General features: G+C 46.6%; 1 protein-coding gene across 2 annotated transcripts in view; it reads right to left on the reverse strand.

The window, feature by feature from the left end:
• Nucleotides 1–23,109, reverse strand: part of MORC2 (MORC family CW-type zinc finger 2) — a 51,950-nt gene that overhangs the window by 14,009 nt on the left and 14,832 nt on the right. For both annotated transcript variants that reach the window (XM_065646457.1, XM_065646456.1), the window contains exons 5-12: nt 19,930–20,020; nt 18,313–18,421; nt 16,904–17,063; nt 16,712–16,823; nt 13,470–13,595; nt 8,317–8,396; nt 4,865–4,947; nt 2,905–2,990 (exon numbers count right to left, since the gene is read on the reverse strand). In XM_065646457.1, coding sequence (XP_065502529.1) covers nt 2,905–2,990; nt 4,865–4,947; nt 8,317–8,396; nt 13,470–13,595; nt 16,712–16,823; nt 16,904–17,063; nt 18,313–18,421; nt 19,930–20,020 — 847 coding nt within the window. The remainder of the gene's footprint in view (nt 1–2,904; nt 2,991–4,864; nt 4,948–8,316; nt 8,397–13,469; nt 13,596–16,711; nt 16,824–16,903; nt 17,064–18,312; nt 18,422–19,929; nt 20,021–23,109) is intronic.

A 23,109-nucleotide genomic window follows, 5' to 3' on the forward strand; every position in this document is an offset into this window, starting at 1 on the left:
ATTTAGGCTGGACAGTATCTGCTCAGATAATTTAATTATTCATTTGGATATGTTTTCTCCTTCAGGAATGGATTCTGTTTGTTTATTTCAGACCCACACCATATGGCGTCATATTCAGCATATAAAATTGGGGAGCAGGCTGGGGGGCAGATCGCTGCTCAGGGATGGGCTGGGCATCAGTCAGTGGGTGGTGAGCAACTGCATTGTGCATCACTTGTTTTCTGTATTCTTTGATTATTATTATTATTCTCTCTTCCTGTGCTATCCTATTAAACTGCCTTTATTGTCTCAACACACTAACTTTTTTCTGATTCCCTCCCCCATCCCACTGGCTGTGTGGTGCTTGGTTGTCGACTGAGATTAAACCATGGGAGTCCTTTCTGGATCCAGAGACCCTCTCTTCTCTTGGAGGGTCCTGCAGTGCTGATCAGGGCTCCGCGGGCACAGACCAAGGCCCAGCACACTGCAGTGCTTTGTGTCTCTCTGGAATTACCAGGGTGACAGCATACTTTTTTCAAATATTTTCGAGTTTTTTTCAGGATTCTGCACTTATTCAGGGGTAAATTTCCATGACATTGGAGATGACCACTGTTCTATGCACTTGCCTATACCACCCCATATACCTTGCCACTCATCCAGCCTTGGGGCAGATCTCTAGGTGAGATTCTTAAGCAGTTGTTTAACCTTAAACAGTACAGGACCAGAAATACACTCAGGAGAAACAGCAATAGGAACATGCCAGTTTGAACTTCCCAAGGATATTCACCATTTTCAAGAGGTATTATAATTAGCCTGGAAGAGAAGGGGAAGATGAAGAAAGGTGTCTCCCCCATGGATTGCCTCTCTGAGGAGAAAAGGTAAAAAGTGCAATTATTAATAGTGTCCAATAGATGGCTCTTGAAGTACAGAGATGATGGCAATGCTGAGTATAAATACCAGATTGACCTAATGGCCAGCAATTTTATCATACCATATCATAAGCCAGTATTATAAAGTACAGAACAATAACCTTACCCAGTTCCTAGAGATGATAAACAGAGCAAGGGAGAACATATAAAACAGCTCTGGGAACAAGTGCAACAATTCTGAGAGCAAGGAAATCAACATTGTGACCAGGTACTATTAACCTAATGTAATGAATGCTTATAAAAAATTTGTTTTAACACAGTCTGGTCAGATCTGTCTTTATCTTAACCCACTGTGCCCCATTTTGGGCATCAAAAAGGATTGTAGTGGCTTAACCCCAGCCGGCAACCAAGCACCACACAGCCACTCGCTCACCCCTGCCCAGTGGGATGGGGGAAAGAATCAGAAAAAAAATGTGTGGGTTGAGATAAAGACAGTTTAATAGGATAGCAAAAAACAAGTGATGCACAATGCAATTGCTTTCCTCCTCCCTTTTATAATTGCAAGCCTCACCATTATCCATCTTACATTCCTCCAACAATCAGGCTCAAACAACCCCCTAGGCATCTCCCATTCCACCCTTACTTCTCTGTAAAAGATATCTTCGGCTTCATGCTAATATGCCGCCCTTTAATAATTTTAGCTTTATTCTCCCTTAACCTCTTAGGAGACCCAGAAAACTTTACACTCGCAAACCCACTGACTGATGCCCAGCCCGTCCCTGAGCAGCGATCTGCCCCCCAGCCAGCTCCCCAGGTTTATATACTGAGTATGACACCATATGGTGTGGAACATCCCTTGGGCCAGTCTGACCAGCTGTCCTGGTGTGTCCCCTCCCAGCGTCTCGTGCATCTCCAGCCTCCTGGCTGAAAAGTCCTTGACTTGGTGTAAACATTGCTCAGTGACAACCAAAAAACATCAGTGTATGATCAACATTCTTCACGTACTAAATCCAAAACACAGCACTATACCAGCTACTGGGAAGAAAATTAACTCCATCCCAGCCGAAACCACGACAGGCATAGAGAGGCTATTTTCAAACAAACTTGTATTGTCCAGGTTCTTTGTTCATTGTTCAGCTTTTTAAAAGGAAAAATTATTTTGCCCATTGGCAGGAAGGCCAGAAGAGCATTCACAAAATTTTACTTCGTGAACTGTCATCAAAACCAAGAAGACAAGCTGTACATGGAAAAGTACGTGGAAGCTGAAAATGAGAGCTTCTCCCAAGAGTTTCTGCATTCTTCAGATCACAGCTCCTAGCACTTTCAAATTAGAGCTGTATTTATTTATTTATTTTTAGCATCTTAAGATACATTAGATCTATCTCTGGCAACAAGTCTGGGATAGTTCTAACCTTGCAGGCATGTAAAGTAGCATGCAAAAGAACCAGGTGGGAACAGAGACTTGGTATATACAAATCCCCAACTTTCTCAGGCTCAGAATTTGTTTCAAGAGCATTTGGTTTTGATTACAACTTCATTTGTGAAATGCATATGAAAAATTTGCAGAAAAACTGTAGAGAGCAAAATATTCCTGTGAGTACATCGATAGTGAATTTAATTGCAACCAGAGCTAAGTTAGAACAATGTCTTGGGATTTAATAGCACTGACTATAGCAGAACTCAGAAAGTTTTTAGAAAACATCTCTACAACTCTAAAAGCCATTTCACTGTAACTTACTAACAGTTGTTTGCCTCCCTGAATCTTACCTTCAGATGAAAAAGCAAAAGACTGAAAAAAGCTGACACGAAAATCAGGTAAAAATGTACAGAAAACATGCCAAACTCAAAGATGTCTTTCAGCAAGTAAGAGAGGAACATCAGAAGCAACCAGAACAGCAAACTCAATCCTGTTGGTTTAACAGCCAGGCAATGCAGGATGCCCACAGATATTTAAGCTTTGAGCTGAACTGCTCCCTCCACCACACAAGCAAAGTAGGAGAGACATGTGGAGTGAATAGCCTGGGAAAACCAGAGCTTCGAACCACCTTGCACTCACCGCTGCTTTGCATCCTTGATCCTTTTCTTGACATCGGCCTCCCGGCGCATGGTTATTGCAGAGTTTTGGACTTGACGTAGCGTCACCTGCAAACAGGCATTGCACAGTAAAACTGCTGCTGTGAAATCCATGAAATTAACTCACTTGTATTATTTTTCCCTCCTTCAAGAAGATCTCAGAAATGTTTTAAATGCAAAGAATTCACGAACAGTGGAGCATGGCAATCTGCACGCCTTTGCATTTAGGGCAGTGCTGGCTGCTGGCTTGTTTAAGCAGCTACACAGTTGCCTGCAAGAAAACGTCTAAATGTAACTTAACACCTAAGGTAACTGAAACCAGAAGGTAATGGAGGCACCAGGAAAAGAGCCAGGGTACAGTTGCTTCCAGTAGATGCCAATAGGAAGTACAGAGATTTTAAGCGGGTGTCCCTGGCTGACCCACCTGGTGTACCCGCAGTCCTGGGCTGGGTCTCAGCCTTGTCCCTGACAAGAGCCACAGCCACGTTGGGAACAGGCAAACAGCCCGTCTCCAACAGCCCCTGCCCAAGTGCTTCATAGCCAGCTGCACAAATACGGAGGGGAAACAGCCAAAAAGCACCCTGTCTGACTTACGTTCAAATACCACACGCTCCCCTGGCCTCTTCTGCAGGGGCCGACATCAAACAAAGCGCCCAGGAGCTGGGGGTTGCCCTCCCAGCCAATACAGACTGCAGCTTGTGGGCAGGAGAACACCAGCACATGTACCACTCGGGCTGGAAACCACACGTAGGTGGTGAAGCATGTCCAGTGGTGATGAGACCACAGAACAGCCCAAGTGCTGCTGGCAACACACCATGACTGATGGCAACGCCTGTTTGACCCACAGCCCGGGCGCAGACACGGGGACCAGCCGGTGCTGCTCAAACCTGTACTGCTCACAGCCGGCGCTGCTCACAGCCGGCACTGCTCACAGCCGGCGCTGCTCACGCCGGCACTGCTCACAGCCGGCGCTGCTCACACCGGCACTGCTCACAGCCGGCGCTGCTCACGCCGGCACTGCTCACAGCCGGCGCTGCTCACACCGGCACTGCTCACAGCCGGCACTGCTCACGCCGGCACTGCTCACAGCTGGCACTGCTCACAGCCGGCACTGCTCACGCCGGCACTGCTCACGCCGGCACTGCTCACAGCCGGCACTGCTCACGCCGGCACTGCTCACAGCCGGCACTGCTCACAGCCGGCACTGCTCACGCCGGCACTGCTCACGCCGGCACTGCTCACAGCTGGCACTGCTCACGCCGGCACTGCTCACAGCTGGCACTGCTCACAGCCGGCACTGCTCACACCGGCACTGCTCACAGCCAGCACTGCTCACAGCCGGCGCTGCTCACGCCGGCACTGCTCAGGCTGGCACTGCTCACAGCCGGCACTGCTCACAGCCAGCACTGCTCACGCCGGCACTGCTCACAGCCGGCGCTGCTCACAGCCAGCACTGCTCACAGCCAGCACTGCTCACGCCGGCACTGCTCACGCCGGCACTGCTCACGCCGGCATTGCTCACAGCCGGCGCTGCTCACGCCGGCACTGCTCACGCCGGCACTGCTCACAGCCGGCGCTGCTCACAGCCGGCGCTGCTCACGCCAGCGCCACTCACAGCCGGCACTGCTCAAACCAGAGCTGCTCACGCCGGCACTGCTCACAGCCTGCACTGCTCACGGCCGGGGCCGCTCACACTGGCACTGCTCACACTGGTACTGCTCACAGCCAGCACTGCTCAAACCAGCACTGCTCACAGCCGGCACTGCTCAAACCGGTACTACTCACAGCCGGCACTGCTCACAGCCAGTACTGCTCAAACCAGCACTGCTCACAGCCGGTACTGCTCAAACCGGTACTACTCACAGCTGGCGCTGCTCACAGCCGGCGCTCTGAACCCTGGTGCCCAAAGCGAGACGCGCTGCCGAAGCACGAGGCTCACTCACTCTGGACTCCCGCGTGAGATCCCCACCCAGGCGCAGCTCAAGGGCACGGGCTTTACTCTCTGCCTCACGAGCCTTCTCATCCGCTGAAACACAAGGGAAAAGAACAATGCCAACCATTCAGTATAGAGTATCATAAGGCATTCATCTGAGGACATCGATTTCCAAGGAGTCTTTGCTGGACTGATATGTGCAACAGTACAAAGGTAACATAAAGTACAAAATAAAAACTTATATATGAGAGGGTACCACCAACATGCCATCTCAAACTTGCTCAGGGGTCACAGTCAACATCAGCATAACAGCAGGGCTAAACTCTGCAGAAGCTTGTTTAAAGGAAGGATCCATGAGGAAGTCAGAGAGGAACTGGAAAGAATACGGACACAAGCGGCCCTGCCTGCTCTGCCCTAAAGTATAAAGGCGGAGAAGGGCTCTCACAAAACAAAGACTGAGTTCAGACATGAAAAGGGGTTACAAAGACATAATTTACTTGCAGAGATGAAGGGAGAGGGCTACTCTCAGAAACACTTTTATCTTTGCTAATTGCTAAATTTTGCCTGGAAAAAGAAAAATCTGTGCTACACACGAAAGTGGATACAGTGTTCTGAAAACCTACCACTACACCTGATCACTTAAAAGAAGTTTCCCTTTTCGCTTCTCTCCCAGACTACCAACAAGATTGCCTGGCAATAGGTACACATCATCTTTGTATTGCTTAAGATTCATCCAATAAATTTCATTTTCAGTGAGGAGACCCCTTCCTAAAATTGAGACACAAGGTACTTTGATAAATCAACACCATGTACCTTGCATCTGCATGCTCTCTATCCAAAAGTGCATTGGCTACAATTCTGTCACGTTCCCTTTCAGGTCAGAAGCCTGTTCTGCTCACAGCTGTACAAGAATTAGTTGATTGAGTAATCTTGCTCTGTCCCCCAGACTGTGAGGTCCACGGGGTAAACGTGGACTGGCCAGGAACGCTCTGCTTGAGCAGGGCAAGTTGGAGCTGCAGCTGCCACCTGCAAGCACCCGACTCGGGCGGGCGTGCTGCGGCTGCAGTGCTGACCTGGCCGTGGTGATCGGCAATTTCTGAGAGAGGACGCAGTGACAAGGCAGCCTTGGTGAGCTGGAGAGATTTCTAGCAGAAATAAACTGGTACAAATAAAGTAGGAATGGAAATGTTTACATGCAAGATGACTAGAAGAAACGATGAAGCACAGGTTAAAGAGTGGTATGTGCTGTCAGGCACAGAGACAATGTGGAGGTCCAGCTGGGCTGGCTCACAGCAAGGCAGAGCAGCCCTGCAGCTCGGCAGCAGGACGGCAGCTGCAGCACAGCCTGTGAGCCATCGCACCCCCTGCCCTCCCAAAATGGACAGACTGTGGCTGAGAGACACCCAAAGCAAGGAAACGCAACAGTGGAAGAACGACCTTGCCTAAGATTTACAGAGGATGAGGTAAGCAAGAAGTTGACAGGATGGCAATTAGCTCCCAGAGATCACCAAGCACTTCTCCAAAAAGCCTCTTAGTTGCCAGACAGAAGAAAGCCCAGATGCTGTAGCCAATGTTTGACAACTGGTGTCCACTGTCCTCCAGGCCACAGTCAGCGTTACTCGTGGAAATGCACATTTTTGTGTGCAGGCATGTGAATGCAAACGGGCACAGTCTTTTTTCTGGTTTGGTTTTTTGTTTGTTTTGGGTTAGTTTTTGTCGGTTTGTTGTTTGTTTCCCTCTCCCCCCTCTCTGACCCCCCAGCTATTTTTCAGCTATCAAAAGTTGTGGTTCGGCAAGCTCATTAGCTACTTCCAGAGACCCATCAGTCCCTCGGCAGAGTTCTACAGTCTGATGGACTCCAACAAACGCATCCCTGGGAGGCAGCCACGGCATCCTGGAACTGCTCAGCTGAGACCCACCACTTCTCACCACACACCTCTGCTTTGGAAAGAGAAAACTGCAAATCATTCCTTGGTGAAGATCCCTCCTAAGAGTGCTGTGCCTCCTGAAGAGAAAATGTATGCTGGAGATGACAAGAAATTAATCTTTTCTGTCAACGGCAGAACAAGAGAACTTGGTTGTTACAGATTAAATTCATTTTCCTAGAAGCAAAGAAATGAGATCTGTGCTGTTGAAGCCGAGGTTAACGTTTTAGTCCTGGAGGCTTCGTGCGATCAAATCTTGCAGAAAACAGTCTGAAGTTTGCGTGAGTTTTCATCACCATGTTCAAAGTCCTTTGCTCAGCACCCACTTCCCCACCAGAGGCAGTGGGCTAGCTCTGGTGATGAAATGAGTTTATGTTTCCACACCAATGGTATCTGTTCTTAGCCTTGGGACACTGAATGGCAGTGTTCTTCAGCATCCAGAGACGAAAGCTCACCTTTTAAACATCATGAAGACCTCATCAACTGCTGCAAGAAAGAAGCCTCTCTAAATCATGCTATTTGCACCTTCTTGAAGGCAATGCAAGTGTGTGCTAAACACCTGCTTTGGCTACAGGACTCAATCTAAAAATAAATTCATCTATGAGGATTGAGCATAAAATCTGCTTAAAGTTCATAGTTTCAAGTATCTTTTTAGGTTGTACTTCATGAAGGAGGAATGGGGAACACAGCAATTTACACAATTTCATTTTGCTGGTTTGCTTTGGGCAGGGTCAAAATCATGGTGCCCTTAATGACTCTGTGCAGGCTGAATGTGGCACCGGCACACGCGTACCTGACCTGCACACACACGGGTGCCTGGGGCAGCTCTGACCCAAGGATGCCTCTGGTTGACTTATGAAGTTGATTTATGAAACCTAACAGAAGATACAGGTGAACGTGTTCTACAGCTTCCAAGATTCCTCCTTCACCATGGCATTTCCCCATCAGGGGTTAGGGAGACCACCTAGTATGTTAAATTTGTGCAAATTTAATGAAGTTATATGCTATATTTATATGCTTATGTAATTTCTATATGCTGAATATCCAACAATGCCAAATTTGGTTTCTCCTGAGGACTACAGGACTTAATAGGAAGGTAAGACTAGATGGACAAAAGGTATGTCCTCAAGTGGCCTTGTACATCCACATCAATCACTTTACATCAAGTGACAGAATAAAAATCTATTTTTTGAACAACTGCCTCAACAGGGAAGGAGCAGAAAGAGAACAGAACCAAAAGCTAATGATACATGAAAAGTGAGAGCGGAACTGTGGGTAACAGGGTGGCAGCTTAGCCAGGCTGCAGCTGTGACTCCAGGGCTTATTGTGTACATGTATCCCCACAGGAAGTGCTCTTATGGGAACAACCTATGTTCCCTCTATTGTATGGAAGTAAGTGTGGGTCATCTGTAGTCGCTGTAATAACTAATTTCCTGAGCAACTATAATAATCACAGAAGCAAGCAATTTCAGGTCACATCCAGCAAGGCAGCCTCTTCCTTTGCTACAGCAAATGCATGCACACCCCACAGACTCACCGATCCTCGCCATGTGCTCTGCTTTCTTCACCTCTTGCTCTGCACGGGTCTTGAAACGGTTTGAAGTATATTTGTACATCCTGTGATGATCAAAACTTATTAATCAGCAAACTCAGCAGTACGGTCAAACCAAGATTTCATCTCCGTATGAGAGAACAAGGTCTCCACATGCTACTCTGCTCTACTCAACAGACTCAATAAATGGACATGAAGGTTTACATATCAGGAATGCAACATTTTTGGACGCAGTTTTAAGTCAGAGATACTTCAGTAGTAGCTGCGACCACAATACCCTCTTCTACAGTAGCTGGTGAGGGTGAAATATTCTTGCAGGAAATCCAAAGGCTTAGAGGAAGCAGAAAGGAGGAGTGAATATATATGGAAAGCTTCTCAAAACCCTCACATTACAGATAAATGACCCTTCCTTTCTGTTGCAAACAGCTGATCACAGGTGCAGTCTGACAGTGCCCATCTCCACACAGGCTCAAAGCCTCGAACAGGCAGAGCAACTCTGAACGGAGTTCAAGTTTCAGCTCTAAAGCTTCAGGACATTTCTGTATATTACGTGTCTGACTCACAACCTTGTAAATTGTGCTTGAGTTGCAGTGGCTTGTTCCACCTTCCCTGTATCGTAACATGCCAAATGCAGATCACAGTCAGACTGAGTACTGCAGAATGAAAGAGGCAGGTGTGTATAACAGGCAGAAGCTCCTGAGTGTGCATCAACTGGGGAAGAGATGACACCAAGAAGGATGATCAGAGTCTGCAGGAACTCAAAAAAAACACCTTAAGACACAAGGTTTTGGATGTACCAAGAAGAAAATCCCAGCCCAAATTACTTTTTATGAAAAAATAAACCTCTTCAGCATTTAGCCAAAGCCACTAGAAATGCTGTTCTTACAGAGAAGTGGAAACACATAAGGACATAAGGCTTGATTGACCAACTAGGAGGAACTATATTTAGAACCAAATGAGAGACAAGATCCCCCCAAATGGCAGATAATCTACCAGGATCCATGAGAAATCACCTTGCACAGATGAAAATTTTCGTTTAGGTACGTTTCTGTGGGCAAGCACACATGGATGTCAATACTGACGTCAGAAACAGTCTCGCCAACAGAAATCCTTTGTTCCCAAATCGAGAAAATTCACACCATGAGCACAGTCCACTTACCTACATTTCTGCATTTACTAAACTATTTTTCTGCTACTCATAAGGATCTCCTCATGGGGTGAAAAGCAGGCAGGTGCTAACTCTTCCAGAAATCACCCAATAACCATGTTGGGTGATGCAGAATCAGGTTTTTGGTGGCGTCATCTCCCCAAATCTATTTAAGGGCAATTAAAGCTACCTGGGGCTGAGAGAGTGAACACATTCTGGAAAACAGCCTGCTTTCAACATGTTGGCATAATTAAATTACCTCATCCACGTCCCACCTGACTTTCCTGTGGAGAGCAGCAGGGTGAAGCAGGATGGTCCCAGCAGGGCAGGACCTGTCGGACACAACCCCCTTTCAACAGGCGGCAGCGCCAGCAGCTGCCGGGCGTCCCCCCTGGGCACCGTGAGCCAGCACCGCGCCCACCCTGCTGCTTCTCTTTCTTTTCCAACACCAAATGACTTCAGTCACAGCCAGGAAAGCCTGTATTCAAGTGGTCTGGAAGAGCGTATCTAGCAAAGATGTATGGAAACAAGTCAGACAGACAAGAAGCCTGCAGGATGTGACAATCAAGCACACTCTCCCTGCTTCAGGACATTCACTGCGACTGCCCTGCAGTGCCCTGGTGAAAGGACGCCCTTGCACAGGGCCTGGCGACTTCTGTCTGCGCAGCCCCTGCGGGAGGGAGCAGAGGGCAGCGGATTGAGGAGACATGGGCATGCCCAGTGAGGCTGGTTCTGCGGTACCACACCTGCAAACACTGGTGAAGGATCTGTACAGACCCAGCCTGCCTCTGCCATCGGGACACTGCAGGCTCCAGAAAGGTGTGGAGAAGCCTCTACCCACAGAAACACGGCTTCCACAAAGGGCAGATGACCAAAGGAAAACAAGTGCCCTGCTCAGGAGACAAGCTGTTATTCCTGAAGAATAATGGTGCAATGGTTGCAAAACCTCAGTTTTCAGTAGAGGCACTTCAATACTCTAAAGCCCATGATGGATTTCCATTCTTTGTTCTCCAACACCAACACATGAACCTGCAGACAAGCCACTGTAAAAGCTTTTGCTTCAGAGATGAAGGCAATCTGACTGACAGCCCCCCGTCCTGAGCACAATCCTCCAGAGCAGACCCTGGAGGAAGAGCAGAGGGCACAGACAAGCCCATGGCCGTACCTACCAATGTCCAACATAAGGAACAAAAGCATCCCTTTAAACACAAAAACACACCGCCAAAGTTCACCAAGAAGTATGTAAAAAGACTGCAATCAGGAGTCATTTGTCAGCTCCCCACTAGGTAACAGCCTGCTCTTTGCATACCAGGGTTGTTTATAACAGACTTTCTTATAAAACCAAGCACATGGATGGACAGAGGTGTCTCCATACTGACAGATGAATGGCATTCTGCTACAGTAGTTCACTGGCCTTTAGCAGGAGGATACGAATAAAACTAACACCTGTTTAGGCTCAGGCATCATGACACTTCCCCAAAGATGAGCAAAGAGCCCTTGAATACATAGCAAACACAGCACGCTGTCTACTTGGGCTGTCAGACAGGAGACCCTTCGCTGCCCATTACCTGTCCCTTTGCTGGACCAGGAAAATTGCAGTTACCTGGCCTTGGCTACTGAGGCTCTGCAAAAACCAGAGCTCAGCATCGCTGCCAGATCTACTGTCCTCTAAAGACACATCACCACGGGGGTACACTTCCCCTGGATGCCCCCAAACAAATCGGAGTCCCTGTGCAAGAGCAGGGGAGCAGCACTAACCTACAGAGCACTCAAAGCCCAGTAACTGACTGGGGATGCATGAGCTCTGAATCCAACTCTAAAGGGAAAATCAAGGGCATAAGCAACCTTTTCAGCAGGTTCAGCAAGAAAAAAGAAAAGTCACCCATAGCTGTAAAAGCAAAGTAACTCCACTCTCAGAATGGACTGATTTACTGGTTTTCTCTCACGAAAGAGCCACCCAGGGCAGACTAAGCTCTGGTAAGGTGTCTGAAGGTAAAAGGCTGAGTTTCCACAACCTGTCCAGGGCACACTGTGGGCACCCACTCCAAGAGCTGTGCTGGCTCTCAGAACCCACAGGGAAAGTTTCGATGCCTTGTCCCAATGGCCATGCAGCTTCTGGAGCCCAAACCAGGCATCGAGAGTCTGAGACCAGAAGGAAGCAGCCTGGACACACTCCAGTAACAGCCGGTAAGGCTACAATAATTGCCCCAAGTCCAGGAAGATCTACACTGTGCTCTGCAGGAAGGCCTTGTTTGCACAGTCTTTACTACTCTGCTGCAGGAGTGGGGATTCTAAATGTAAATATCTTTACAGTGTTAGGGAATTTTTACTGGCCTGCCAGAATAAGCAGATCTACGAGAAGTCTGCAAAGATGCAACACAAGCAGATTTGTTAGATACACCTGCCCCAGCGCTAATCCGGTGAGCGTCAGCGCGGGGCACCTTAGCCCAGCGTTGGGTTCATCCCCCAGCATCAGCTCCATTTGCCACAATTGGCCCTGAGCACTTTGGCATTACACCATTGTTATGAGACCATGGCACAGCATTTCTCATCTCATCAGCCAGTGTAACCCGTTCTGCAGTTGGGTCTTCTCACCCTCCATGTCAGATCATTCCTTGGTCACGAATTACCATTGCAGAGCAGTTACAGTCCTACAGGTTAGGACAAAATTAACATATCCCTTCCCAGGCACCAACTACTACCCACTTGAAAAGGAAGATACTGAAGCAGATGAACATCTGAGGTGACCTGTTCCACTTTATATTATCATCAAAATGTGACCACCATCCCCTAGCAGTGGCAGCCTGTCTTTGAGTATCACAAGAAGCTGGTCTCTGATGAGAGAGAAACCTGTACCTTCCTCCTCTGCTTCCTCTCCATAGTACTTTTGTTGGACTGTGGCAGAAGAGGAAGCAGCACATGTAGGCAAAACACAGATAGAAGATCAGAGATTCCTCTACCCAGCAAATCATGACTTATTTACAGTGTCAGGCTGTACCTACTGACTGCCTCCTACAATGGAACAACTTTGGCTTGGTCAATAAGGGCAAAGTAGTCGGTGTAATCTCCCTTGACTTTTGCCAAGTTTCTGATACTATTTCCCACATTTTCATTTAAGAAGCTGAGGAAATACGAGCCTGACGGACAGACCAGCTGTAAGCTGAAAACTGGCCAGGTTCTGAGGGCAGCGATCAGTGGCGTGACATCAACTGCAGGCGAACTGCCCAATGGCTTGGTAGTGAGACCACACTATTGAAACGCTACTGCAATCCAAAATGTTATATTAAAACAATCTGCAAATACTCTATAAAATTACTACTATTTTACTACAACAAATCATGTTAAGGTATCTGGAATGCAGCCTGTGTGCTCCCAGGGACAGAAGAACACTATTGCCTCAACCAGACTTAAATACATGTTTTCCTTTCCCCTCCCATCCTTATAACCTTTTCCAGTCTCTGTTAAGCCAACTGGCAGCTCACCTCAGCTCACTTTCAACTTTTTTGTTTAAGAGAATTTAAAAGGAAGATAGGGATAAGTATTTCCCAATCTCTATTGAAACCTAGATCAGCTACATATAAAAGTTAATTTTCAAAGCAACTGTTCCGAAGTGCTCAGTCTGCTTCCTTTTCAGTAATAAGTCTAACATGCATCACATGTATTTCTTTGTCCTACTTAAAAAAAAAAAAAAAGGTACCCAACAGCTTTGTATGGATATGGTATTTTGAACTAGTACCTTAATTTCTTTGTTTGCTCTGACAGGGAGCCAAATTGCACAAATTACTCATGTGATTTTCAAAGGCATTAGATTTTCCACTATGTACTTCTTTTTTCATTATGTCAATACTACATCTCATTCTCTTACGATCTGTTTCTGTGGCTTTAACATGTATTTTTGCAGGATACACCCAGAGAGCAAAATGCTAAACTTTTTCTGTAAGGAAACTCTAAAAGGTCCCACATGTCTGCAGACTTTGGGTCCAACACTTACCTTGGCTTGTACAGGCAGCAGGAAAGTCGCTTGGTTTGTACTTTGTGTCCGTTGATGAAGATCCTCATCCTGGGATCAATATAAAGCACAGCAGCATAGGCACGGAAGGAGCGGCGCTCCGGTTTTCTGCAAGAGAGGGATGGATGCTCACACAGACCGAGCAGTTTGCTCAGCGTTTCCTTCTGGACCAGCAGACATTGTCCCAGACTGGTCCCTGTAACCCAAAGATGACTCCATCGGTTCATGCCCTGTGTAATCAGTGTCTCTTTATTCACAGTGATCATCTTGGAGTCTTTCAGTTTTCCATTTCCTTCACAGTTTTTCCCCCTTCACTGCACTCCAGTTAAGAAGAGTCATGACATACTATTGTCACAGAGCCTCCTCCTCTATTCAAACCAAAGGAACAAGTTTCTCCATGGACAAAACTCGTAACGTTCTCATTGCTCAAGAAACTGCTCCCCGGGAGCCAAGTGACCGACAGAGGCACCTCCCGTACTGCTCTGCGCTGCCCCGATGGATTTGAAGCACCTACGGCAAGATTCGCACCTTGTGCAGCTGTAACTGTCACCATCTCAGCTCACAGCTGTCTACTTCCAAACACACCACAGAGAAAACCTCCAGCAAGAAAGCTGGGGAAAAGGCTTTCCTATTTTAATTGCTGTGCAGCTACATTCAGTAAGGGTTTTCTTTTAATTTTTTTCCTACCCATGTCTTCTGCAGAGATTTTCTATTAAGCTGTACATTTTAAATACTGTTACAAAACACTGATGCACATATTACTGTAAATTGAAAAGGATGTTCTGAATACAGCTGGATAAACAAAGCTCAAACCTATAAAATGGACCATTTAACGCTAAGTGTGTGCCCCACTTGTTAGTGTGCACTCCGACCCCTCCGTTAGTCAGGAGTCTGCTCCGACAGAAACCGCACCGGTCACACACAGAAAAGGTACCGCAAGGTCAGGAGGAAGAAGCTCTTTCGGGTGATCAGTGGTAATCACGAAAGCTCACCAGCAGGCATCAAAGAAACTGAGCAGCATATTACACCCCTGGAGGCCCCCAAATAGTTTTCTGCACCTGTGTACTCAATAACATCAAGCTAATACATACAGAAATAAATAGGTTTACAGTGTTTAAAGCAGTATTTTTAGAGGAAATTCAAGAACTTCAGGGAAGAAGCACGTAATTTCATAAAAACGGTAAAGCATGCTATGTATGCCCAAGGAGCTCTGCTATTTAATCAAGCATTCGGCTCACTTCAGCTCAGTTTTTTCTTTTCAGACTAGAAGTGAACAAAGTTTCCCGAAGGCTCATGCCAGAATTCCTCCCAGATAAGCTGAGCAAACACTCAGCTCTCCCTGAGCACTGTCTGCTCCTCCAGCTCCCTGTGAGCTGTGGCAGATGTCCTCGACCCCCCCAGCCAAACCAGCAGCAGTTTGGTGCAGGCTCCAGAGGAGGGAAAGGCCTGAGCCGCAGCCAGGCCAAGAACTCCTTCCAGGAGACCCACAAAGAAGCAGAATGGGAACTGAACACCGGTGGCTTGTGGGTGCAGGGAGTCTCGTGCAGACTTTTCCTATTGTGTGCAATTTGACTACGAGTCAACCACTTCATTCTATAAATACAACAGCCTGGATGAGCCACTTTGAGCTCTCCCTGCTAAAAAAGTGAGCTGTATGGCAATGGTTTTACTACTCACGGGTCAGTGGACGAGCCCAATTCAAGTTCAATATTAATCATCTATCTTAAGTAGAGGCTCAGTAAATATAATGAATCATTTAGAGACATAAGGTTGTATGATTTTTAATATAGTCTTTGATTCATGTTCCTTGGTAGACTGGATTTGCTAAAATTTTTAGCTGTAAAATCCTGCTTGTATTCACCAAGGGCAACTGCAGACTATACTAAATGCTTGCAAGATAAAGTCTAGTTTGCATTTTGCTGGGAAGGATAGAACTGACTGGGAAAACAATGATCCAAGGCTAATGTGGAGACATCACAGACATCTGCAAAGTGAGGCCTGTTTTGCACTTCATTGGGAAGAAAGGATTTATCCAGACAAAACGGCACCTGCAAGGCTATGGACCAAAACCAATGTCTACAGCTGAACAAAACAAAGGCTCACTTGGAGTCAGAGAAAAGGGGTCCAATGGGGAGCAAAGGACCTGGTGGTGAAATACTGCCATTGGACTGAATCACAGTGTGAATGGTCTGTAAAGATATAAAAGTTTGTAGTTTTCTATGCTTGGAGGACCTCTGTGCAGGTACCCAGCTTGAGCCAGCTCTTCTGCTATTCTGCTCCATTAAATTTTTTATTTCCTAAGAATATTGTCTCCTGAAAGTCTGTTCTGCATATGGTTATCAGGCCTCGCCCGAAAGTTTGCCTCTGGAATTCTAAAATACAGACTCCGGAGCAAACAGTTATCAGGGAAAGAGGAATCCTGACTGTTTGCACTGCGATGGACACAGGCCTCGCCTGAGAGTTTGTCTACGGAGCTCCAGGACACAGACTCTGGAGTGAACAGTTATCAGGGAGGAAAGACGCCTGAAGGTTTGCTTCGTGAACAGGTACAGGCACCTGGAGAGAAGGTCAGCAGCATTCGGCTTGGTGTATTTCCCTCATGCAGTAAACAATAGAGTGAACCCACCACCAAATTCTTTTAGTTGTGCTTCTCTTTAAGAAATATAAACATTGTTCTGCTGTGAGCAGAACCTTAAATTACTCCCCCGCGACATGAGCACATCCCCTCCCTCCTCCGCAGGAAGTCCAGGAGCCGGCCCTGCTCCCAGAAGGGCCTGGGGATACACCTGGGGATACACCCCGTCTGCACCACCTGCTCCGGAGGCTGCGCTGCTCTGCGCAGTGCCTCGTCAGTTAATCAGCAGCGCAGACTCACAACTAGCTCTCTTTCTGATGAACATACCTTTGATGAGTGTAGAAGATTAAACCCACAGCTTAGGGCTCCTTTGTTTTAAGGTGCCTAAAGAAGGGCATCGAGTTTGCTGCTTTGACCAAGCTGAGACAAGTTGATGCAGGCATCCACACCCAACACACAACAATAATGGCCATAGGCCATTTACATGCATGAACTCCAAACTTCTAAAAAACGAACTAAAGACCTTCTGAATTCTCCAATTCACCAGAGAAAAGAGAAGCCTTTTAAAAACACATACACACAGTCTATAGCCGAAACCAACACATAATTTGATCTGAACCCAAGCGCCTGTAATACCATTCACACTTACGTTCCCTCTGGGGGTGTTTCTGCCATCTGAATGTCTTGGGGGTCGGAAGTCACATCCAGCTCTGGCTCTCCGTTATCCATTAGTTTGAGGTTAAAGATGATCACCAGGGTGCCTGAGCAAATAACAACTGAGCAGGTGAATCCCAGCCAAACCCCAAACACCTTGCCCATGACCAGCACCATCCATATGTACCTTTTTCACCACGGATCTTATTGAACTGCTCCATCACTTCCTGTTCCGATTTGAAAGGGGAATACTTGTAAATTAGCTCGGTCTCAATAGCAAACTTCTCCATGTTGTCAGTCACAGGCTCCCGGCTCTGTGCTTTCCAGGTGGGCAGGGGAACGATAACCTGCAAATCACATCATACCAAGAGCGACTCAGGTTCACCCACTCCAGTCAGCCCCTTCTGCGCATCACAGGTGAGCAATGTACCCTTCCAACAGCCCCTTACGTCATGGCAAGAGTCCTTCCTCGCTTTGCAGTGGTTTGCACATCTGTCAAATGCTCGAGGACCTCTCTTCGCAGCCTCTGAGCTGCCTTCCTACATCATCTTGTCATACATTGAACCATTCCCAAGTAACCTGCATGGCTGCTCACACACTCAATGTTTATTTTCCTCTCCTCTTATAACTTTCATAATACTAAAAAACCATCCAAACTTTGCTTCTTTAAGAATGTCAACCTCTGTGCTTAACTTCTCTCTTGAACTCAAATATCCTTCACTCATGTTTATCCTGATCTCACTCTTTATTATTTTTATGGGATTCTAGCAAGGTAATTGGTGTTTTCTGTTGTTTAGAACAAAAACACAGACTGAATTATGGACTGCAGCTGCCTATCAAGGGCACTGAATCCCGTTCTCACGTTAGAATTGATGTCAAGCCAAAATTTCTGGCTCCAGAGCCACTGTGGGAACTACATCACTGTTCCCAACTTGCTCCAGCCATCAGCTGCCCACTAGCAAACACTGCAGAGCTCCCTCCCCTATCGCAATGGAAAACGCTTTCTTAGATACTATCCCAGTGCAAATGTAAAACTTTTCATTATTGGCCTAGAAAATACTTGTGCTTGAGAACAAAAATACCTCCATGTTAAGAGTCTGAATACAGAACAACAACGCCTGAATTATGTATTAAGATACACGTTTTCAATAGGTAGAACTGATTTTCTACTGAAAAAAAAATCTGAAAAAAGAGACACGTCTCAAGTTTATGACCTGCAAGTAGCAACTTCAATCATGCCTTTAGTTGTCTACAGAAAATCGAACCAAAGCAATAAATCTAAATACATCTGAAACTCAAATTTTGTGGGAAAAGGAAAACGCAAGAAGTCTGGGCATGTTCTGAACTCAGCATAAGAAACTTTAAACAATTGAAAGGAGCCCCTCAAACTCCAAACTCAAACTGAATTAAAACCATAAGGAAAAAATCTGTGATAACTTTGCAGAATCCCTACAAGTTTATCAACGCAAGAAAACCACTCACTGATCCAACCAGCCTGGCAACCAACACAGACACAGACTCCGCTGTGACAGCTGGGGACATTCAGACGAGACACCATTCACTGTGCTAGTTCATTACAACAAAGAACGTGCAAACCTCATCGATGCCTTCTTCCTCATGGAACGTCCGTGACAAGAGGAGGCAGGTCATGGTGTTGTCTTTCTTTGTGAACAGGATGAAATCCTTCCCAATCCGCATGGAACCCCTGGAGACAGATTTCAGTCTGCATGTTACACCTGATGCACGATTTTTCAAAAGCAGAGCACATTACAGAGTGTTCTTCCCATTATGTTCAATTATGAGATGCCAAAACTAGGTATGGCACATAGGCTTCAACACCAATGTCTCATGCCTTTCAAAAGGTCTCTCAATCTGGACATTTTCATAACATTTCAAAGCATTTAACACCAGTCACAATTAAAAGGTGCAGAGGTACAGCACAGCTTTCCAGATCATATTACGTAGAAAGTTTAAAAAAAAAAAAAAAAAAAGTTAATCTAAAAAAGCTGACTAAGGTGAGATGTGACAATAACCTTCGCTTTCTCACATTTCTGCTCATAGATTTGAATGCACATTTGATTCACTGTACACAAAATGAACTGGAGCAGACAAGTTTCTTGGAGACAGACAATTTATTTCCTAATATCTAACCTTAAGGACTCAGTGACACTTCAGCTAATGCAACTTAGCAGGTAGTTGTTATGAAAAGGGACAATCCCATCTTCCTCCCCACTCTCCTATACGCGACAGTGCCATCCTCATCTCCTTTTACCCTATTACCGAACTTGTCCAAAAAACCTTAACAAAAAAATTAACATTGTATTGAAATAAGGATTAATGTTCTGCCAGTCCAGTTCTCTTTAGATGGGCTTAATGCAATACCAAAGCTCACCTTTCGCATCTTTAGGTTTCAGTCTGCATTTCTCAGCTGTAATACAGTATGTCTCTTGCTCAAGGTTAAGAACAGGACAGCGATGTGTCCTCTGGGATCTGTCCTGCACTGCAGCTGGATCAATAGTATCTCAAGATCCCTTACGTCCCCTTTTTTTCTTTCTCCACAGATATTTACAGAGTCTCACAGATTCCCCAGCAGCATGCCACATGAAACAGCATAAAGCAGAAGACCTGACCAGAGTAAGCCATAAAAGCCCTTTAACTTTCCCAAAGACAGCAGTTCACTACAGCAAACACCTTTCTCTTTCCTAGCAAATCCCCTCCAACCAGCAAGATTTCCTTCCAACTTAATCCCTCTCCTTCCTTCATTCCCCTTCTTCTCCATGCATTTGTTTAAGAGAAAAATAAAAGGTATAAGTCCATCTGACTTGCACCAGACAACTTTCCTAGTGAGAGGCTGCAGCACTATTTTGCTTCAATTTTACTACCTGTCTGCTACAGGCATATTAAGGTTTTGTTTCCTGCTCTAACATTTTTTTTTCCCCCAGCTCTGAACTGTATCCTCTGCATCACGCAAACATTAAGGCAAAACACTGTCATCAGCTTTGGACATGCTGCCACTGAAGGACTGCAGCAGATGTTCCGAGAGTTCCTGTCTACCAAACCATAGCATCTTTATTTAGATTTCATCTGCTGCTTTTTTTTTTGCCTTTTTTTTTTTTTTCTGGAAGAAAAAGATATAAACTTCAGAGCAAAAAATACATTCACTATCTCAGCTCTAACCTCCACAGTCTCAGAGGCTGGTTTTGTTATACCTACGATTTCAAGCCGTTCCCATACTGTCCAATTTGAGTTGACTCAGGTGATCGCTTGGCTGATTTACCAAACTGAGTAACACTGGCAGCTTCATCTGGAACAAGAGACAGGCAACAAAAAAAATGTTTATTTTAATACACAGACACACACATACATCTTTTAGACAAACTTATTCACCACTATAAGCAGCACAGAAGGACTACAACACAGAAGAGGCCAGAAGCCCAAGCCAAAGTCTCATCCTGAAGCTCTACCACAGAGCTCTGTAGAATATACATTGCCCAATGGCATTTACATTATCAAAAGCTTTGCAGAGATGCCGTTATGCTGACAACAAGAGTTTTAAGTTTCAGGCTAGCCCAGTGCCCCATCCAAACTGCTCAAAGACGTTTCTCTTTACCAAAAAATGTCCACAAGATGATCTGCTGTGTCTACCACAGTTATCAACACGCTCATAAACCAAACCCTGTCCCGGGACACGGCAGCTCTGCTGGACACAGATGAAACCCATGCAGTAGTGGGTAAGTCAGTGCTGTAGAAAAGGTCTTGAATTCATGCTAAACATTAGTTTTTCTTCATGGCATTGAACCGAACGCTATGATTAATTAATGCACTAGTAAGACAACAGCTAATTTTCACAGCAGATTCCTGCAGTACTGACAGCAGGACAGCTGTGGGTGAAAAGGCAGTACTAGTAAGTACTGCAGCAATTAACAGTATTTTATTAGCACGGGACAAAATGAAAGGACGTCATGGCTTTGCAGTTGACAGGGTCTGTCATTTTTAGTTCAAGGCATTCTATTGTTCAAAGGATAAAGCCTTTTAACATCATCCATAGGACAGAACAATTCCTCTCCCTTCCCCCAAGAGATAACAATCACTTCACCATAGAGTTTACTGGGAGAAATGAAATGCAATTCCAGAGACAAGGAACACGAAGTGCCTTAACAGGAAGGCTGACAACAATGACATCCCTCAGATGTGTACACAAGCTGTAGGGGAGTGCGGGACACACAAACTCATCCACAGCCCCACGGAGCCTGAGCTGGGGACAAGCTGCATTTAAGCTCATAGGAGACTTGCCCACGTCCACTAGTGCTGACAGCAAGTTTCTACAGTGAGAGGTTTAGTACTAACACTGCTGGTCCAACACAAAACCAACCGAGCTGGGTGCCAGAATGCCATTTTCCATTGAAACAACATTCAGATTTAAAGCCCCAAATTATAGGGTGAAAATACAGAGGAACAACTATGCAAGCACCTTGCTGCCTCAATTCAGTATGTTCATAACAGAGGTCCACAATTATTTCAAAATCAGTTTTTGACTGGATGAGAGTACCTCTTCCTTTCCTTCAGCCTACTACGTATTTTCCAGCCAAACAGAGAAAATGTTACATTATCTTGTATTTAGAAAACTGGGTAAGGATACTGATGATGATGATATTATTATTATATTACTGTGGTAGTTTTAAAGCCTGGCCAAGAAACAGGAGAGGGGATGTTCTCAGAAAAGAAGGCTACTGGAACCTTTTTACTACATATAAAGTTGCATCAACAACTATTTTAAAAAAAAACTTTGAGAAGCCTAAAAAGGGAAAGGAGTAATTGTCCTAAGCATTTCCTCTCTTAGAAAAGGTGGCCATATGGTTTATCACTCAATGCTGGCTGTCCAAAACCACCCTATAAAGCTGCTTCTTTTTGGGCAGAAGAATGAAGATGATGCCGAGCAGAGGGGACGACTCTGGAGCAAGAGAACATCCCTCTGCTCCAGGCTTGCTATTTCTGAGAGAGATTTAATCTTTACATCCCCCCAAGAATTAAGGTACGAATGAATTTTTTTCCAGCTTTTTTGAGTTAAGGCTCGGAAGGGAGTTTCACTTAAGGCTATTTTAGTCACACTGTTTTCATTTTGTCATGTCTCAGAATCACTGGATTCAAAACAAAGTCAAACCAAACCAAACCACCTCCCTGGCAACAAAAAGGGGGTGATGTGATCTGTTCCAAAGAGACGAGTGAAAAAACAATCCAAAGGAATTCACTCAAGATGGCAGGTTGATCTTCGGAGCCCAAGAAGAGGAATCAAGGGCACAGATAAAAAAGTTTCCAAATAACAAATATGAGACACCTGGGATGAAGAACTGAGGGATTGAGCTGTTCAGTTTCTGACCGTTGGTCCTCTAGGACAGCACCAGAGCATCCTGCTGAGGGCAGGACGGGATTCACAGCACAGGCAGCGCCCATGGCCCTGCGGGCAGTGCCTGCTCCCCGCTGGGGTCACAGCCACACCTGCCCGCTGGGGTCACAGCCACACCTGCCCGCTGGGGTCACAGCCACACCTGCCTGCTGTGGGTCACGGGCCACACCGGCCTGCTGTGGGTCACAGCCACACCTGCCTGCTGTGGGTCACAGGCCACACCTGCCCACCATGGTCACAGGCCACACCGGCCTGCTGTGGGTCACAGGCCACACCTGCCCGCTGGGGTCACAGGCCACACCTGCCCACCATGGTCACAGGCCACACCGGCCTGCTGTGGGTCACAGGCCACACCTGCCTGCTGGGGTCACATGCCACACCTGCCCACCATGGTCACAGGCCACACCTGCCCGCTGGGGTCACATGCCACACCTGCCCACCATGGTCACAGGCCACACCGGCCTGCTGTGGGTCACAGGCCACACCTGCCCGCTGGGGTCACAGGCCACACCTGCCCACCATGGTCACAGGCCACACCTGCCCGCTGTGGGTCACAGGCCACACCTGCCCGCTGGGGTCACAGGCCACACCTGCCCACCATGGTCACAGGCCACACCTGCCCACTGTGGGTCACAGGCCACACCTGCCCACCATGGTCACAGGCCACACCTGCCCGCTGGGGTCACAGGCCACACCTGCCCACTATGGGTCACAGGCCACACCGGCCTGCTGTGGGTCACAGGCCACACCTGCCCGCTGGGGTCACAGGCCACACCTGCCCACCATGGTCACAGGCCACACCGGCCTGCTGTGGGTCACAGGCCACACCTGCCCACTGGGGTCACAGGCCACACCGGCCCGCTGGGGTCACAAGGCAACCACTGAAGTCAGACCAGGCTTCACTGTTTGAGGACAGTCCTCACTTGTTTCCAAGCTGTCCTGTTGAGAATATACTAAAGAAGGTCCCAATCTGAGCAAAGAAAGTTCTC

Source organism: Caloenas nicobarica, chromosome 16 (assembly GCF_036013445.1).
Source record: "Caloenas nicobarica isolate bCalNic1 chromosome 16, bCalNic1.hap1, whole genome shotgun sequence".
Lineage (NCBI taxonomy): Eukaryota > Metazoa > Chordata > Aves > Columbiformes > Columbidae > Caloenas > Caloenas nicobarica.